At 41.8% G+C, this 19,796-nt stretch overlaps 1 protein-coding gene across 1 annotated transcript in view; it reads left to right on the top strand.

The window, feature by feature from the left end:
- The window catches only part of CCDC148 (coiled-coil domain containing 148), a 180,381-nt gene that overhangs the window by 156,642 nt on the left and 3,943 nt on the right, over positions 1 to 19,796 (top strand). The window contains exons 12-13 of the mRNA XM_015566302.1: positions 15,596 to 15,713; positions 18,203 to 18,343. Coding sequence (XP_015421788.1) covers positions 15,596 to 15,713; positions 18,203 to 18,343 — 259 coding nt within the window. The remainder of the gene's footprint in view (positions 1 to 15,595; positions 15,714 to 18,202; positions 18,344 to 19,796) is intronic.

Raw genomic sequence — 19,796 nt, 5'->3', positions numbered from 1 at the left:
GCGCCTGATTCTCTGATCATGGCTGGGGGGCAGGGCAAAGGCGGCTCTTAGCTCCCCGCTGGGTTTCCGATCACTGTCAGTGGCAGGGGGCTTCTTCCTGCTTTCCCTTTAGCCTCCCTGCATTGTGCCTACATATGCAAATTAACCGCCATCTTGTTGGCAGTTAACTGCCAATCTTAGTTGGCAGTTAACTTCCAATCTTAGTTGGCAGTTAATTTGCATATAGCCCTGATTAGCCAATGAAAAGGTAGCGTCATATGCCAATTACCATTTTTCTCTTTTATTAGTGTAGATTTCTATCATACAGATATAATAGACATAAATAACCCCAAGGCGTGGATAATAGTAAAATAATTGGGAAATGAATTTTGAGTCTTTGTTACCTTTGTTTTTATTTCCTTTTAAGTTTATATAACTTAATGTTTATTAGTGGCTGTGTTTAACAGCTAGCTTGCTAAAGTCCTAAAAATTTAGCAACCGGCTCTGTGTAGCTGGTGGGAGGCAGCTCTGGCAACTGAGTAGGGTTCACAGGCACCCAGCAGATGGAAGAAATTACACGACTAAGTCCCATGAAGAGATAATTGTGGTTCCTTACGGATTGCTGTGGAATTGCGTGTGCAGACCTGCTATGCCCTACCCACTGTGCTGTCTCCCCTGTGAACTCTCCCCAAGTTCAGAAGTGAGGTCCTAAACCTCATGCTCTCACCAGAAACCTCACTTGTTTCGACTTGGATGGTCACTTTGAAGAACAGTGGAAGGTTTTTCTACTTCTTGAGTAGCAGACTGGAGATAATGTTTCCTCTGGTCTTTTGATGATACTGGTAGCTTTGGAAGCAAAGTCAAACATATAAATTTCTCAGTACTAGTATGTGCTGTATATGATCTTTTAAAGATGATTTCCTGGGCAGTCTATGACCAGAAAGAGAGGCTCTGAGCTATGGACAAAGGATAGTTCTCAAAGGTAGAGAAAATATTTGAAATCTTTTACATCACTAAATACGAGCCTACTTCATTATTATTATTTAGTGCATAAATTGTTTTATGCTATTTTTTCCATCCCCTCTATGCCCTCTTCCACCTCTACCTCCCCCTCACAATCACCACACTGTTGTCCATGTCCATGATTTCTCTTTTTTTTTCTTTTTTGCTCAATCTCTTCCCTCCCCCCAAACCATCCCCGACCAGAGCTGTCTAAAAGAAAAGACAAAAATTTACAGAAAATAGGAGGAAAAACTTGGGAGACCAATGACTGTTAAACGATGTTGAGTTCCCAATTATGCGAATAGAGAACTGATAATGTCAGTGCAGAAATAGGACCATAAACTTTAAAGTCAGGATGTTGGATGTACTTTCATGTGAAATTGGCAAACATAGGGGGAAAATCCAAAGACAGTAGTAAAAGCCAATGAGTGTATGGAGGAAAGTGGAGAGTAACAGGGTCATTGACTGTGTCGAAGAGCATCTGGAGAGTAGGAAAAGCATATAAGATGTGTACCTCAAATATAGAGAATAATCCAATAAGGCCCATGAACTGGAAATATTAATGAGCAGAGAACAGATCATTCCTCATACCCAGGCCCACATCCGGGCATCGCTGGCCAGACGCTGGGGAGGCAGTGTCTCACATGTTCCCATGAACAGCTGTGGAGTAAATTGATCCCAAGTGAGATAAGTAGAGGCGGTCTTATGTGCAGAGCTATCAACGTGAGCTTAGGAGTAACCAGCAGGTAATGGAACATACGCAGATATCAAGAGTCTGTGGCAGGAATAAAAAAAGAAGTTGCCAATGAAGGAGACAGGGTGCTGGAAGGAGAGTAACACCAGTACCTCAGAAGAGGCCAAACACACGCGACCATTCAAAGTCAAATACCAAGTGGGCAGTGAACCAGGCGTTTGAAAGCTTCATGAGCACAAGGCAGAAATAAGAAGGCACACACAGCCGTGTACAAGGGGCTGATCACTAAGACAATTCTCTACTTCCTGATGCTGGGTTTCCTATCATCCCCATGCAGCAGGCACCAATCCCAGAAAAGCAGTGGTTTCCAAACATTAGACAGCAAAAATATCACCTGGTGAGTGGTGGGTATGTGAAAATATCAACCCCAGGATCCTACCAGCAGTGTTCTTCAGTCAGGCCCAGGAATCTGCATTTAGAAAATAAGCATCATTGAACATTCCAACGCAGTTGGCTTACCAACCACTTTCTGGGAACTGCAGCAGGATAATTAATGCAGGGGCCTGCTGGTGAGACGCGTCTGGAGACATACTGCTAAGCGGCCCCAGGGGTTCAGCATTTCACCTGGCGAGCAAATGCCGACTCCTTGCGAGGAAAATTCATGGCCCAGCTGTCACAACCTGTCATAGTTGCTTGGAAATCTCTACTTCTTTTACTTGTTTTTTTTTTGTTTGTTTGTTTGTTTTTGTAATCTTTGATTTTGAATGTTGACATTTTACCTTGGGTTTAATAATATTTATAATTTCAAATTTTGTTTGGAAGCAGATGGGGCATAAATCCTAGTTAAATACAAAGTTTAATTGCTGATGCCCTCTCTCATATCATCAAGAGAAGTGGGGAGACACTGTTTAATTATTAGTTGAGTAATCATGTTACTAAATCTGTCTTGTTAATGTATGAGGGAATACCTTGAAAACTGTAAAGTTCTATACAAATAGGTAATTTAAAAATACATTACTTTATATATACCAAATAAGTATGGGTATTTTATCTATTGTATTCCTATAAATTTTTTATGTACTCACATGTTCTTGTATTTATGATGTTAGGGTGGGGGAGTCCAAACATTTGCACAAAGACAAGAACACATCACTTTGTCACAATATTATGGCTCTTTATTCTTTGTAGCTCTTCCAAATCCCACAAACACAGAGAGGATTATCAGTACTATCTGAGTGTGTGTGGGCTTGAAAAGCTCCGAATGTCTCTAAAACAGCAAGTCTTGTGGATGCTTTTTTTTTTTTTTTAAATACCGGGAGCTTTTGGTGCATGTTAATCCTTATGATCTGTCAGACTATTGCTCCACAAATCAGACCTTCCTAGGGCTTCCAGGTAACGGACATAACTGATATTATGTTGGACCAGGCTCAGGCAACGGCCCAGGTGTGGCAATTGGTCTCTTTGCAAAAAGACTTGTCTCCATTTGCAATGATACCGAGCTTTGCATATGAATGTTTTCATCCGTAGAAAGGGAGCAGTCTAAGCAAGATTTTCTTCTTTAACTGAAGAATACATGGAAGAGAGAAATGTTGGCTGTGCCTGGCTAAGGTGATAAAATTATTTTCAGAACCAAGGATCCAGGCAGAAGATAGATTTATTGATGTGACAATCTTCGGGGAAACCAGGGACATGATCTCAGAAAGATGTATATTCAAACGGAGGCCTTAGGGAATATTCTTGTCTCTTGAAATAACAGGGAACCTGGCAGAGAGGAGCTGTGACATCTGGGAGAGGACAATAAAGATTAAAATTTAGAGTCACCCAGAGAGAACATGTGAGTTGCTTTTTATATATGTGACAAGGTTGGCTGTATCTGTGAGATATTGGAATTGTGTGGACAGTCAGCTTATAGCGTTGAGAGAGAATGAAATAGCCTTTGTTTTGCTGTCCAGGCCTTGGGTTGCCCAGGAGCTTGGATTAGAGTGAAGAATCTACCTCTGAGGAGCAAGATTCATGTCCCTTTGTCAGCTTACTGTGGACTAAGTGGAATTAGCGGTGGGCTCGCCGTTTGGGGGACCATGAGCAGGCTCCCTGGGAGAGCCAGGTCTGTCTGTCTTCTGAGCTCCACTCCTGTGACATTCTTGGGACCAGAGAGAACTCTCCTTCCTAAGGGGCCTCTCAGGTCATTGCTTTACTCTGTGCAAAATGGGAACAAAGAGACACAGCCCCTTCTTCGTGTCTAGATAGAGCAGGACTTGGCTGTTGTAACTTTCATGAAAATAAAATCCCATAAAAATGAATTATCTGTTCTTTTTATACCATGAACTGGCTTAGGAAACTCGGCCCTATTTTTCTTCCAGCCTATCTGTCGTCTCCCCACTCACCCCCCAAGTCTGAGAATTAATTAAATTCTGATATAATGTTAAATTGTACAAGTTGTGCATTTTTGTAAGTCTGCTTTATTCTTCTTCTCTGGCTCCTATCTAACCCTCCTCTAGGAATCTCTCCATTTCCTTTGAAAGCCAGCCAAAGAGAGGTCCCAAGGAATAAGGGCATGGACATCTTCAGCTTAATTTAGGAAAGGAAAGTAGAGGGTTTTGGGTGATTTAGTTCTGCCCAAACCTAAATAGTGCTGTTGAGAAACTCTATGCATTTTTTAAAAATGGGACTGAGGATCAGCGACGTAGGTGTGATTTGTATATTTATCTGGCTCTCTGTCCAGACTATTATTTTATCTTCTCCGGTAAAGTTGTGTTGCTGTCAGTGTAGCCAATAATGCTGTTTCCAACTTTATGTATCTGCCTGGGCTCTGGGGGAAGCCACTCATGTCTCTCGTGGCCTCAAGTGACAGCCTTTGTAGCACAGACACTGTAGCATCTCACCTGAGAAACTGCCTTCAGGCAGTGGAGCTCAACAAGCTTGTACCAGGGACGGGCCCTGTCCCCCGAGACCCAAGGCCAGGGCTCACCTGCCAGGGCTTTGGGGTTCCTGCTTTGTGGAGGTGACTATCTCTAAAGAAAAGAGGGAGGATGAATGATTCCAGAGCTCAGTCCTGCAGGCTGAGCTGAGACCTAAAGGAGACCCAGACAGGCGTGGCTTGGCAGCAAGTCCCTGGGGAAGCGAGTTGACACTTGAAGGCAGAAACTCAAGTGCAGGGGGATTCAGTCAGCATTGGAGGGAGCCAAGGACAAAAGCACACAGAACGTCACTCCCAAAACTAAATATATATTATCATTTGTTTTTTAAAAGACATATTTAAAATGCCTAACCAAAAGTTTTGGTAAAAAAAAAAAAATGTTTGTAGACTGAGGGGATGGGGGAATTTGAGGGAGGGGGGAGGGAGGAAGGAAACAAGCCCTCAAAGGTGTTTATGACAGTAACCTTTCTGTGACACTGACTTGTTTTAAACCTCAAATTTTAAGAGGGTGTTTGTGAAGTCTCTTTGCTGATGTCGCCTGGGCTGGACGGCAATCAGGGTTTCCTCTCTGCCGTTCGTGGCTGAATCACTATAGGAATCTTTGGTCCCTTTGATGTTTGCTGTCTACAGAAGTTCTGAGAGCCCTGGAAGGAAGAAGCAGAAGGTAAGGGGGGGTTTTCAAACAGCATTAGGGAAGGCAGGTTTTATTAAGCTTACTTACTAGTAAGTCATTTGTTTGAGGGAGACGAAGGTAGTTTCTTTTGTTATGTCAGTGCCATCCCACCACCAGTCTTGAAGAAGAGAAACCAGGTCCATCAGAATAATGCCCATGTCTGTCTCTGGGAAATGAGGACCAATTAAGGCAGAAGTGGAAAATAGATAAAGCCAGATGGAAATATTATGATCTGGTAACAGATCTTTATTAACAGATCTGATAACAGATCAGTACTTTAATAACATGGCTTTTTAAAGTTTCACACTAAAGCAATGCTTCTTTCAGCATTTGTGATTCTGAAAACACTCACTGAAATTTGGGAGGTCAGAAATTATATGTATCTATAAGAATTATTTTTAAAACTCCAATAAAATGAATCACCCATGCTTGTCATTTTCTTACCTTTAAATCATTTATTTTTCTTAATAAATCAAAATGGGAAAAGAATTTAAAGAAAGCTTCCAATATTGTGAGAAAAACCCTCAATGTGAGCTTCTCTTTTATATCCAATAAAATACTTATAGCATCTTAAGGATTTTAAAAATGCAATACATATTAATTATGAAGTAAATTTTTTCTACCATAAATCATTTGCGAATTCCAGAGTCACAGTGCAAATTACCCAATTAGTGTCGAATGGCAAGTAGCTTTTCTTAGTGAAATCATATGATGACAAGTGTTGAGCTCCGGTATGTATTATAAAACCCAGATGTAGGCTCTGCTGTTATTTACTTGATAGGTGTTTCCGGTTGCTCTGGGCTTTTCTTATGTTTTGTATCATATGATTTTTACACATTTATAAATGGCACTTAATATAAGTATGTTGCATAAGTGAATGTAGGGAGGCAATTAGGCAAATAAATGCTGGTCTGTCCAGGTAGCCTTATAAATTTCAGTTCATAATAAATAATTCCCTAAAGCCACATGCCATTCCGGCTTGTGCTTCCCCTCCAACACCACAGTACCAGCAAGTCTGTGTCGTGGATGTCATGTCTGATTTGCCTTTTAGCACTCAGGGTTCTTATTTGTCCAAAGGAACTAGACACCTGATTTGCTCTTCAGCGATTCAACTTCTATTTAAACTTCTCAGATAACTACATATTTTACAAAGGAATACCTACTGACTAATTAATAGAAAAGTATATCTTGAATTTATTCATAAGTTTTTATTTCATCAATTACTGTATCCTGTGATTTACCTACAACTGAAGAAATTCCATTGAATACGTTCCATAACTTTTTAAATTCATTCATTATTTTTTCATGTATTGGCACATGCCTTCTGTTAAGCACTATGATAGTTGTTGGAGATAAAAAGGTAACATGAGAGAGGGAGAGACTGAAGAAACAGGAAAGCAGGATCCTGGAGACAACTAGGTTTATGGAATTAAAAGCCCAGGAGTAAGGAGCAAGGAATGAATGAAGATGACTCTTGACAAGATTGGAAGTGCACAAAGTGTGTTGGGGAAATGGATGTTTAGTGGCCTTTCTTTTCAATAATGTAAGAGGTGAGGTTTTCTGCTAAGAGGGAGAAACATATGGAGAACGTCAATCATCTGGGGGTAAATAAAGTGATACTGGAGGAGTGTTGAATGTCTAATTAAGGTTCAACCTAATAAGTGTGTAATAAATTCAACAAGGAATTAGGGCTGAGAGTTGGTAGGGCAGGTGTGGAAAGAAAAGAAGATGAGATAATTAAAGGATATTGGTGATGATGCCCTTGAAGAGAGAGACCCAGGGATCCCAAGCTGCGAGAGAATGAAGTAAAGTCTGATTGTATCTTATAATCTGGGGGAAAGGGAAGAGGTGAAATGACAATAATCTTCATGAGGGGAGATCTAGCCTGGTACATAGTACACAGTTAATAAATATTGCAGGAAAATGGTGAGCTTGGTAAGCTAAGGCAGCAGGCTGAGTAAGGTCGAGTGAGAACATCAGGAAGATAGGAAGTCTGCAGGTAGTCCATTCCTAGCGTGGTACAATGCATATCTCTATCAAATATATGCAGTGACTTTGGATATTGGCATCAGAACTGAATCCCCCAGTTTAAGATTTTGACAGGGGAACAGTTAATTCTAGGTGATGCCAAGCTCAAGTTCGGTCTAAGGAGTGGCTGTTAAAGCAGAGAGAAGTGAATGATATTGGGGATCAAGGGCATAGTTTTGAATAACCCTCAGTAATGTTAGGCACTGTGACCTGAGCAGCTAGCAGTTGATTCCAAGAACCCATTTAGAATGAGGATGATCTAATCCCAAAGTCATTAGGTAGAACTTTTTTGGAATTGTCATTGGGAAACCTCCTCCGCTGACTTTTTCAAAGGGTAGCAATGGAAGTAGCGTCATCTGGGAGGCACTGGTTTTCAATTAAGGAAAACCTTTCAAAGGAGCAATGGAGAGTGGAGTGAAAGAGGGTTGTGTGTTCCAGTGGAGGGCATATTTGATCACTAACTTTGTTCAGACTTGCTGGTGCATGGCAATTAAAAACACATGACAGGACTCTATCAGTATTATTATTTTTAAATAGAGGCCCAGCGCACAAATTTGTGCACGGGTGGGGTCCCTAGGCCTGGGGGGCCATCTCACCCAGTCCTGATTGGGGCAGATGAGTGCCCGCCGGCCGGCTGGGGGAAGGGTCAGTGAGAGGTTGGCCAGCCATGGGAGGTTGGTTGTGGGAGCGCACTGACCACCAGGGGGCAGCTCCTGCATTGAGTGTCTGCCCCCTGGTGGTCAGTGCGCATCATAGCGACCAGTCATTTGGTCACTTAGGTTTTTATATATATAGACTAGAGGCCCAGTGCATGCCCTTGGGGGGGGGTGGCCCTCAGCCCGGCCTGTGCCCTCTTGAATCCAGGAGCCCTCAAGGGATGTCTGACTGATGGCTTAGGCCCGCTCCCTAAGCCTGCAGTCAGACATCTTTAGCGCTGCCACGGAGGCGGGAGAGGCTCCCGTCACTGCTGCTGCACTTGCCAGCCATGAGCCTGGCTTCTGGTTGAGCAGTGCTCTCCCTGTGGGAATGCACTGACCACCAGGGGGCAGCTCCTGCATTGAGTGCCTGCCCCCTGGTGGTCAGTACACATCATAGTGACTGGTTGTTGCACTGTTTGGGCGATTTGCATATTAGCCTTTTATTATATAGGATTCCCTACAGACAATGTACCTCTTACTCTCTATACCCATGTTTGAAATGTGATTGAAAAGAACTATTCTAGGAAAATTCCGAGGACATCTAAGGAAATAAAAGGATTACTGAGAGCTAGATGGAAAGAGTTAGGATTACTTCAAAAAGAAGAGGATACATAAATTGTGGCAGAAATGTCATTCTGCACTAATTTGGGGAAAGGGCTAATATGATATTTGCAGCCTTGTTCCAGTAACACCCTCCTCACATATTGTCCTCGGCTCAGCTCTAAATTCCCAGGTTTAAGTCCCTGTTTCCCAGCTGTTTATAACTCTGCACTTCCAACTCAAGCGAACTCAGACAGCTAGGTTGGGACTGATTGTAACCATTGAGAAAATGTACTTCACCCTCATTTATGGGTTTTCATATCCAGCATGATAAAACACCCACCCCCTTAGAGTTTTAAGGACTATTCTCAAAGCAAGTGCCTCACACCTCCTTTTTAAGGCTGAATTGCTTTCAAGTTACTTCTTCCTTCTTTGATTTTACTGAATAGATCCTTTAAATATCACCAGTTGCCTGAGGTTTTCAACTGTCATCAGGATATACCAGTGTTTTGTCCATCAGAGGGAAAGAAAGAAGTTCGGTGACAGCCATTGTTGCGGCTGCCCATCACCAACACTGACCCAAGCCTCAGAGGGCCACTGTCACTGGGGGAACCTGTCATCCATGTGTTTTGGGGTGTGGGGAGGGGTGAGGTTGAAAAATTCTACTCTTGAACATCTGAAGCAACAAAACAGGAATGTCTAGTTTGGAACAATCCTGAGGCATATAACTGTGACGTTCCACGTGTGCAATCAGAAATAAGTCCCATCTAGGTAGCAATTTATGCCTGGTTTTATCTTGATAACGATAGTCAGGTAGAGTCCCTCTAATCTGAATTACTTATCTGTGCTGTAGTCCTCAAATTGTGGTCCCCAGATCAGCAGAATCAACATCACCTGAAACTTGTTAGAAATGCAAAAGTTTGAAACCCTTTACCCACCCCCTCCACCGCCTCATTACTACTGAATCAGAAACTGGAGGTGGTCCAGCAGTCTGCATTTTACTAGCCCTCCTGATGATCCTGATGTTAGTTCCAGTTAGGGAACCACTGGGACCGGTGGCATTGGTTCTCAGCCCAGGCTCACATTAGCATCATCTGAGGCAACTATAAATTTTAAAAATACCAGTGATTGGGCCCACCACCAGATCCTGATCTAATTAGTCTGGCTGGGCCTTGGCATTAGAGTTTGTGAGTCCCAGCGATGCTAATGACATTGCTAAGAACCATCGTTCTGTTATTATGTGAGAATAGGCTCTCTAATTTAGGGCTTTGTGATGAATTGAAAAACAATTTGTTGAGAACAACTCTGTTCATTTTACTAGAGTGTTAATTGAGGCATGCTTATATGGAACAAAGCCCACATAATGCAAGACTTAAGAGGGCGGGAATCTTTGTCTGTTTTTTATTTTTTACTATTGTATCTTGAGCACCTGGGGCAGTGCTTGGCATATAGAAGTTGCTCAAACAACTATGTTGACTAATTAAATTCATCCATTAAAGAATGGGTCCCAATAGGAAATTGCTTTTACACCTCACAAAGGAACCAGTACGTGCTCTGAGCTGGAAGAATGGTCACTGTTTGGGGCTGGCCTGGGTTCAGGTCCTAGTTCTGGGAATTCTCAATGAATCCTCTTTGTTCTCGTCCCACACCCATCTGTACCAGGATGTCACTGCCTTGTATTAGGATTCACTTCATCTTTGTAGAAATTGGCCCCTGCTTTTCCCCTTAGCCAGAATCACCATTGAGTCGGACCTCATTGCCATTTTCATTAGACAGGTTATGCCCTCTGATGTGAGTAACCAGTTATATAATTTTCCTCCTTTTCTCTGGGCCCACCTCTCTTTTTCCTCCTCTCTTCCCCCCACTTTTTGGGGTCCTGCCACCTGCCCCACCTATCTTTTGATCTGAACATTCTCCTTTGTTTAAATGCCCTATTGGCTAATCGAGATTCTTTCTGCTTGGTGGCAAGAACAACTTTCTGAGTGAGTTTGAGCTAAAAATGAATCTCCCAGCAGGCAAAATACCTCTGGCAGTAGCACTAAGGGCATGCGCCTGTTAAACGATTTCATGTTCAATGTTGAGTAAGCCACATGACCTAAACACTGAGTAGCACGTTTGTTTATAAAACTGCCTTTAATTCGGTAGGGCAAATTACTTCCCTGAAACATTGGGAGAAAGGAGGGAAAGTTCAATACTTAATTAGAATTAGAATACTCTAATTAAGACATATCTTTAGGTTGCTTTACTTACTGCTTAAAGCATTCTTTTTAAATGTAGAACCTGCCACTATCAGCTGTTCTTTAGAAGTCTCTCATTCCCCTCTTGCTTTCTGTAGCTTCTTTTTAGATTTGATGTTACTTGGGGCTCCAGATAAAGAGAGTTCAAGATTCTGTGCTATGAAAGAATTTGCCAAGTTCTTACTGAAGGTTCACTGAAGCCCAGGGTGATTCCAAATCATATGCATTTATCTCTTAGAGTGCAGGACGCACAGAAAGAAGTCTCCTAAATGATCTGTAAATTCTCCACTTCTCCATGAAAGCTTCCTGTCCCTTCAACTACACTCAGGCCTGGAAGCTTACATACATCCTTCTCAGGTTATTGCTAATGCTGTGCCTGATTCTACAGCAGCTGTTGCTTTTGTACAATACGATGCTTCTCTTTCCCCAAGAGAAGTTGAAAATGCCTCTCTGGGATTCTGTTTGGGAATTCAGGGCACAACTTAAAGACCTTTGAGTTTAGCCACTTTCTGACATTGACTTTCATAGCAGCAGTTTAACTTGGAGAAAATCCACTACCCCAAATGGCTAAAGGTATTTACATGGAAAATTTTCCAAATGATTGACTTCACTACGTTGCTAATTTTCTTTCTCCATAAATGAGTATTTGGCGTTCTTCAGAAGTTTTTCTGCATCACTTCTTTTTAGGCAGAGAGTTTTTCTATCCAGAGAGGAAGAAGAAAGAGTCACCAAGAGTTACCGCCCTTTGAAGTGAATTACTATTTGAGTTTAAACCATAGCACCTGGGAAAAAAAGAATTTGAGTGTGTCTCCTGTTTTCTTAAATTTTCCTGTGGCAGATCTTTAAGGGAATCAGAGTAATCTTGACCACGTTAGAGCCAGTGGTCAGCTTTGTGCTTTCTTAGGCACCCCTCTATTATCTCCTTCCCTGCGCCCCCCCCTCCCCCCTTTGCATAGGTCTTACTGAACGTGTGGTCTCTACTCTCTCTGGTCTCCACTCCTCTTTTCCTTCCTCTCCTCCCACTAATTCTTTAGCCACCTCTCTATTGATTGCTTTTGTCAAGATCACCAATGGCTCCCTGTTACTTAATCCAAAAAATACCTTGGATTATAATTGATCTTCTCATAGCATTTGGTATCACCAATCCCATTTTCCTTAGCTTCTTTGGCACCATTTTTCCTATTTCTCCCAGAGAATTTCCTCTTCTTCTGTCCCTTTATAAGTGTTATTTCCTTGGGAATCAATCTTAGGCCAACTTTTCTTCTTACTCTACACCAGGGGTCCTCAAACTTTTTAAACAGGGGGCCAGTTCACTGTCCCTCGGACCGTTGGAGGGCCGGACTATAGTTTAAAAAAAAACTATGAACAAAATCCTATGCACACAGCGGCGGCAAAAACACCCGGCAGGCCGGATAAATGTTTTCGATGGGCTGCAGTTTGAGGACCCCCTGCTCTACACAGACATACCTTGGGATAGTGGGGGTTCCATGGTAGACCACCCCAATAAAGCAAGTTTTTCAATAAAGTGAGTTGTAATCTTTATGTTGGTTGTGGGGTCTTGACTTCAATTTGTAAAATAGGCAATATCTGCTAAGCACAATACAGCGAGGTATGCCTACTCTAGTCCTGATGGGTACATCTGCCCCATGGCCTCAATTCCATGCCATGGGTAAGGTTCCCCATCCACTTCTCCAGGCCAGATCTTGGGACCTGTCATCATCCCTTTCCCCTTTCAAACTTTTTTAGTCTCCTTGTTATTGATATGAAAACAAAATCCCCTAACATGACCTTGAAGATCCAGGAAGGTTTAGCTCCTTCTCTCATTGTTTTTTGTTTGTTTGTTTGTTTTCCTGCCTGGAAAATCCCAACTACCCCTCTGGTGAATTCCTGCTTCAGTTTTGGGTCTAAAGTTGAGAGCACTCACTGCCTTTTGGATGCTCCCCTGGATGTTCTAAGCCTGGCAGAGGTACCTCTCTCACAGCCTCTGACCCATCGTCCCATTAGAGCAAGAGCAAGAGCCATCCTTGTCATAATTGCCTTGGTCTTTGTATTCCCATTAGGTTGCCGCTTCTGTGAGGACAGGAGCATGTGTTTTGTGTGGAAATTGTATCTCCGGTGACTCACACAATGATTGATGCAGAGCTGGCACGCAGTATATATTTGTGGAATGAATGAATGAGCCTCCAAGTAAACCACGAACCAGCCTTTCTTACGACACAGGTTCAAAATGCCTTACTCTTATCTGCAATTTCTTCCTCACGAGTCCAGTTCCAAAAAACCAAATAAAACTTTGTTGCTGACAAAGCAACATGTGCCTCCCAAAGGGAGAGAAACTTTCCCGAGGTTCTGAGAATTAGCATATGGTAATTGTCAAATCCCAGTGTATCTTTTAATCGAACCTTCGCAGTGGTTCACTTCGCTTGTACTCAGGGCTTAAATTGAGTATGACCTCATTAGGGATGCCTTAGTGAAAATGGGGAGAATGAGAAATACAGCTTCCCATGACAGGGAGGCGTCGGGGAAAGGGAGCAATCTGGTCTGTGGGCTCTCTAGTCTGTGTGTCTGACTGTACCAGCTCCTGATTCAGGAGATGGTGGGAAGGACAGCCACCAGGATTGCCCTTTCCAATCCCATTCTGGGTTTTGTCCTCCACAGGGATTTACTGCGTGCTTCCCTCCCTTCTTCTCTCTGAGCTTCCTCTTCAATGGCTTCCTCTTCAGTGCCAGCCTCTGGACCACCTGGTTTTCTTTTTGTTGTTGTGTTTTTTTTAATATATTTTGTATTGATTTCAGAGAGGATGTGAGAGGGAGAGAGTGGAAGAAACATCAAGGATGAGAGAGAATCATTGATCGGCTGCCTCCTGCACGCCCCATACTGGGGGTCCAGCTCACAACCGGGACATGTGCCCTGACTCGGAATTGAACCCCTGGGGATCCATCAGTCTGCAGGCCAACGCCCTATCCACTGAGCAAAACCAGCTAGGGCAGGAGCAACCTGGTTTTAAAGGGATTTCCCTAGAAGCAAATCTTCCTGAGGGGAAAGACCTGGCTCAGCCGCCCATGCTTTCCTGGGCCTGTCTTTACCGATCACTGGTCATTCGCTCACGCTGTGCAGGCCACCCCAGCTCTTCCCTTCTGAGGGCTGTGACCAGATGGGGCAAGCCAGGCTCCCGGGGACAGAACTGGAGAATCACCCCCTCGGAGATGCCAGCCCTGCCATTGCTCAGCCTGAGCGCCTCCCCTGACTCATCCCTCGCTCTCTGCCCGCAAGGCCGGCCTGCTCAGCCATCATGCCTCCTTGCCTCTGCGACTCCTAATCCTCCAGCTCCGGCTCAGGTGCTGTCTCCTCAGTGAAGCTCTTGCTAAACCAGTAGTCCTTTCCCCACCCCAGCAAGCAGTCATCTCCCCCTCCCCCAGATCCCCAGAGGCCTTACTTATACCTCTCTGAAGGCACTGTTTACCTTGTTTAGCTACCCTGCTGCCTTTTTATCTCTATGTTAACCTACGAATTCTCAAGGACAGTCTTTTTCTCAGTCATTACCTAGCACAGGGTTTGGCATGGCGTCAGGATTCACAAGCCAGTAAGGTGAGTGAAGGGAAGAAGAGAAAAGGGCATATAATGTTAATCGCATGGGGGTGGGAGGGGCGGACATGGGCCCTGGGGCCGGTCTGCCTGGGTCTGATCTCTGGCTCTGCCACTTCCTGGGTGTGAGAGCGTGAACATGTGACATCATCTGTCTATGCTTCCAGCTCTTTATCTTTAAAATGGGATCAATAATGGCATCCCAACATAGGGCTGCTGTGAAATCTGAATGAGACTTAGACTCATGTAAAGGACTTAGCACAAGCCTTGTCGCACAGGGAAAATCATAGTCAGGATTCAGAATAAAAAGGGTCTAGTGAAGATACTTCCATGGAAAATGCAGGTGCACACACCAAGGGGAAAGCACATTTGTGACTGATGTCACAAGTAAAGTTAAATCATCAATGATGGAAGAGAGAAGCAATGACCTCACACTCCCTGGAGAACCCAGGTGACTACTTTTTTTGAAAAGACAAATCTCATCTCTGTAATTCAGTAAAAGAGTAGCTTGGACAAGATGATGGTAAGAGAGGCTGCCCAAAAAAGACAATGGTGGAAGGCCAGATGAGCTGGGGGAGTGGGAGGTTGGGGGAGGGGGAGGTATTAAAACATCTGTTTATGCCCTGTTCTAATATCTGCTGATGTTAAGGAGGATGGAAGCCTAATGCGAAGGCAAAGTCATGTTTTGCTGCCATCTACAGTCAAGTGCCATTTTTAAAGTTGCTTCACACACACACACACACACACACACACACACACACAGAAAGAGCATTTTGACAAAATGAGCGGCAATATAAATAGTTTGGTTTAAGTTCTAGTAATGAAGATAATTTGGGCATGTTATTATAGTATTTTATTTAGTATTCTTTCTAAAAGTATATATATATTTAATAAGTAACATAGCCTTTTAAAAATCTCAAATTGTTAAAACTCATCAGAAGGCTCAAATGAGCTGTAGGTGCAGCAGCCAACAGACAGTTTGTGAGTCAACACAATTATTTCAATGAGTAAAGAGATGGGTTGGATTCTATCCCATATTTGCCTGCCCTATGACCTGTAGTTTCTCCTGCTATTATGAGAATTATTAGTAAATTGCATTTTCCACAAATGTCTTCTATTGTTTGGATATGAGGAATCAACCAAAAGCAACTGAAAACAAAACCTGAGAGGCCTTCGGCTTTTATCCGTAAAATGTCCAAGATTATGGTGATGTTTTCCCAACTTCCCTGTGCATTGTTTTTAAAGGGTTAACTACAGACAACAATTATTGGAAAAGCGTTTGATGGAGAAAAAAGAGGTGGCTCTTCAAGAAGCACAGGAAGAAGAAGAAAGAGAGAGGCGGCTGGAAGCCCTTAGGAAACAGGTGTTTTTAATTTGAAATGTTCATGGGTGGTGTGAAAAAATGTTGCTAAGTGCCCCTAATAGCATTATTCCTCGGGCTTAGTTTAGGAGTTCTGCTGCATAAAATGTAACTTGTCCCAATTGAGACACTGATCTTCATTCCGGGGAGCAATTAGGTTTATGTTGAACCATTTCCAGTTTCTTAGTTTATTAAAAGAACTTTATCAGCACCTTTAAAAAGCTCTCCCAAGATTTAAATGCATCCACATTACCTCCAGTTTAATAGCTGAATAGTATCCATTTACAGCAGTGAAACTCTGCATCTAGCCCGAAGATTTTACTCTCCTCAAAAAATTGGTGGAGCTTGAACGAGATAATCTTCTTTGGGGTAGGAACCTCTGTTTGGATATATCCCATAATAAATAAACATGTTAAAAAGCACTTAAAAAATATAACCTCACTTTTTTGTCTGTATGGAGAAATAAAAGCCTCCCATTGCTTTGCCTAATAAAAGTAGGCTAAAGTTTAGAAAGTAGATAGTACATGGCAAGATCAGAAATTTAAGAACTTGGGAAATGTGATAAAATAGTTTTATTTGGCAATTTTTCAGAGTTTTTAGCCTGGGAGTGATTAGCTTAACTCAAAAGCTCTGGAGTCTCCACTGGCACCATTTCCCAGCTGTTAGGCAATGACGGGTTTCTGTTCAGTGCCAGTGGAGGCAATATAGAATCTTGGATAGGAACTTGGCCTCTGGTGTCCTTCAAACATGGTACAACCTGGTGTGCTACTCACTGGCAGAAGGAACTTAGGCCTTTTACCTAACTCCCGTTGCTTTATTTCCCCCTCTGAAAAATGGGAATATTAGTACCTCCCTTGTAGGTTGGTAGTCATGTCTGTTTACATGTTTTGAATATTTATTAAGTATAAAGTCCTCTTATTAACACCCTTGGGTTTTAAACCATTTAATCTCTATAAAACCCTGTGCTGTAGGTGTTATTAATATTCCTGTTTTATAGAAGGGAAAACCAAGGAGACACAGAGGTTCCCTGGAGTTACACCGCTAGCAAAGTTCAGGCTGAATTCAAACCAAGGAAGTCTAGTTAGGTGAGGTGGTATAGAGGAGCTATAAACGCATCTCATCTTCTTTGATAAAATAGATTAGAGAAATTCAAAGCATAGGAATGTAAGTCCTGGTCATGCTAGATTCAACAATATTTAAATTATTCAGTCATTAGCAAATAAGTATATCCCATGGCTTTCTGGGGACAAAACTTAATGTCACTATTACTAAACACATCCTTGTTCAAAATAGAACTTTGACAACTACAGCATGTATATGATTAGAATTTTTTCCATCTGTGAACCCTTGGAAAGAGGAAATATCTGGGCCTATTATCTGTAATTCGTGTTCAGAACTATAGTGTAAGATTTTAATCAGGAAACCTACAATAATGAAAGTATCTTCAATTCCCAGTTATGTCATTATAGTTCATAAATGCATTAAAAGTGCCATTTTTAATGATCATTCGATTTTTTCTCTTAACATTTTTTTATTTTTAAAGAGTTTTAAAAATCAATTTTTAGAATGAGATGAAGGGAAGGAGAGAGAGAGAGAGAGAGAGAGAGAGAAACATGGATGTGAAAGGGAAACATTGGTCGGCTGCCTCCTGCACGTGCCTACTGGGATTGAGCCTGCATCCTAGGTATGTGCCCTGACTGGGAATCGAACTAGCAACCATTTGGTGCATGGAATGATGCTCAGCCGTCTGAGCCACACTGGGCAGGGCTTTAATGCCAATCCTTGACTAAGAGTTAACAGACAGGTGTTACAAATTGTGCATATGATTTACAAAATTAGTGACTTTATTTCATCAGGACACAGTTTTTAATTATTTCAATTATAATAAAGAACAAGAGCACTTGGGTTAAAGTTTTTCAGCAGAAGTGGGCGCACTGGTTTATAACAGCCCCTGGAAATCTAGTTGCCTGGTACAATGGAAATTCACCCATTTGACCCTATAATGCCAACACACTCAACTTTACCCATGAATAATATGCTCTCTAGATTCAGTTTAAGCAGATCAAACTTTCTAGAAAGTTTCATGAGGTTGTCACTATGGCCACAGATCGCTGGTGGTTAAAGATTACTGGTTTTTTTGTTTGTTTACTTTTGGTTACTTTCAAGGTGTTTGAACATGTAGGTTTTCTATATAAGATTTCCTGTGACTTTGTATAAGAAAGACAAATTTTTGTGTAAATGTAATAACAACTATAATTTCAATCATCAGAAACAATTATATTTTACAGCCTTTTAATATATTTGTTTTTAAACTACTAACCCCTTTGTGGATCTCTTGGAGTGTCCTGGTTTAATATTCTTTCTATTCTCCCCTCTTAGATTTTTTCTTTAATAAAATTTCTGAACTGTAATGGACATGACACATTAATAATATTGCCTAGAGCATTTAACCTGTATCTTGTTCCAAGTTGCTATGCTTTCTCTTCTTTTAGGTTGCTATTGTTGCTCAATTTGATCCTGTTAGAATGATGTCAGATACAATGGCATCGAAAGCGAGGATGGGTATTGGAACTGAAGAAGAATTTATTCTTCAAAAGCCACTCTTCACATTGAATACATACAACGAACAGCAGGTAATTATGGGAATTAGCATATTTGAAACAAAAGCTATGAAGTTTATAAGAATTGTAGAAGTGTATGTTTTGCATTCCAAAAATTTTCAACATTTATATTTGAATACTATAGATATCAACACAACTTTTACTTCTAAATAATAGCACATAGTTACTGCACAACTGTTAATATTATAATATAGTTGGTAGGTGAGCATAGAAAAAGCAGTTTATCTGGAAATGTTATGTATCTGTCATTGAAAATTATTTTTTTTATTTTTAAACCTTTTATTTTATTTTTTCAATTTTTTTATTGATTAAGTTATTACATATGTGTCCTTATCCCCACATTACCCCCATACCCCCACTCATGCCCTCACACCCCTGTTGTCTGTGTCCATTGGTTAGGTCTATATGCTTGCGTATAAGTCCTTTGGTTGATCTCTCCCCCTTACCCCCACCCTCCCCTACCTTCCCTAGAAAATTATTTTTTAAACTTAAAAATAATTTTACAAAATCATACTTTAAAGTTGTATCAGTACTGTATTTTGTTGGTGAATATTGCTCTATCATATTCAGAATTTGTTTAAATTCATACCATAATCCTTTTGAAGAAAAAACTGATGATACTTGATTAAACAAAGCAGAGGGAAGTTTTCAGAAGTTAAAATGAGCAGAAGATAATTCATCATAGCTATTGATACAACATTTTCTGTGAAAATAAGTATTAAGGGCTAATTTATTTATTTATTATTATTATTTAAATATATTTTTATTGTTTTCAGAGAGGAAAGGAGAGGGAGAGAGAGAGAGAGAGACAAAGAGAGAGAAGAAAGTTTTTCATTCATTGTGGTGTTTTTTGTTTTGTTTAATTTTTTTTATTGATTTCAGAGAGGAAGAGAGAGAGAAACATCAACGATGAGAGAGAATCATCGATTGGCTGCCTCCCGCACGCCCCCTACTGGGGATTGAGTCCGCAACCCAGGCATGTGCCCTTGAATGGAATCAAACCTTGGACCCTCTGGTCCGCAGGCCGACGCTCCATCCACTGAGCCACACCAGCCAGGGCTTAAGGGCTAATTTAACCATTTCTAGGAAGGGAGGACAGATGAATGAATGTGTATCCCTGAAATTAAAGGAGAACGTAGTTAATTTTGCAAATCTAGGGAGACCTACTAAATGCTTATCCTAATAAAAGAAAAAAGGGTAATTAACTGTACCTCTGCTATGCTTCCCATTGGCTAATCAGAGCAATATGCAAATTAACTGCCAACAAAGATGGCTGCCAGCAGCCATGCAGCTGAAGCGAACATGAGGCTTGCTTGCTCCAGTGATGGAGGAAGCCAAAGTTCCCCACCTGCCGTGGCCTGGCTCTGAGCTCCGGATGCAACAGAGTTTCAATTATAGAAGCCAAACAAACCCCAGATACCTGCTTTCAGCAGGCCATGGCCTCAGAGCTGGGAGCGCCAGTGAA

Source organism: Myotis davidii, unplaced genomic scaffold (genome assembly GCF_000327345.1).
Source record: "Myotis davidii unplaced genomic scaffold, ASM32734v1 scaffold433, whole genome shotgun sequence".
NCBI classification, from domain to species: Eukaryota; Metazoa; Chordata; class Mammalia; order Chiroptera; family Vespertilionidae; genus Myotis; species Myotis davidii.
This window is presented reverse-complemented; position numbering and strand designations above follow the sequence as displayed.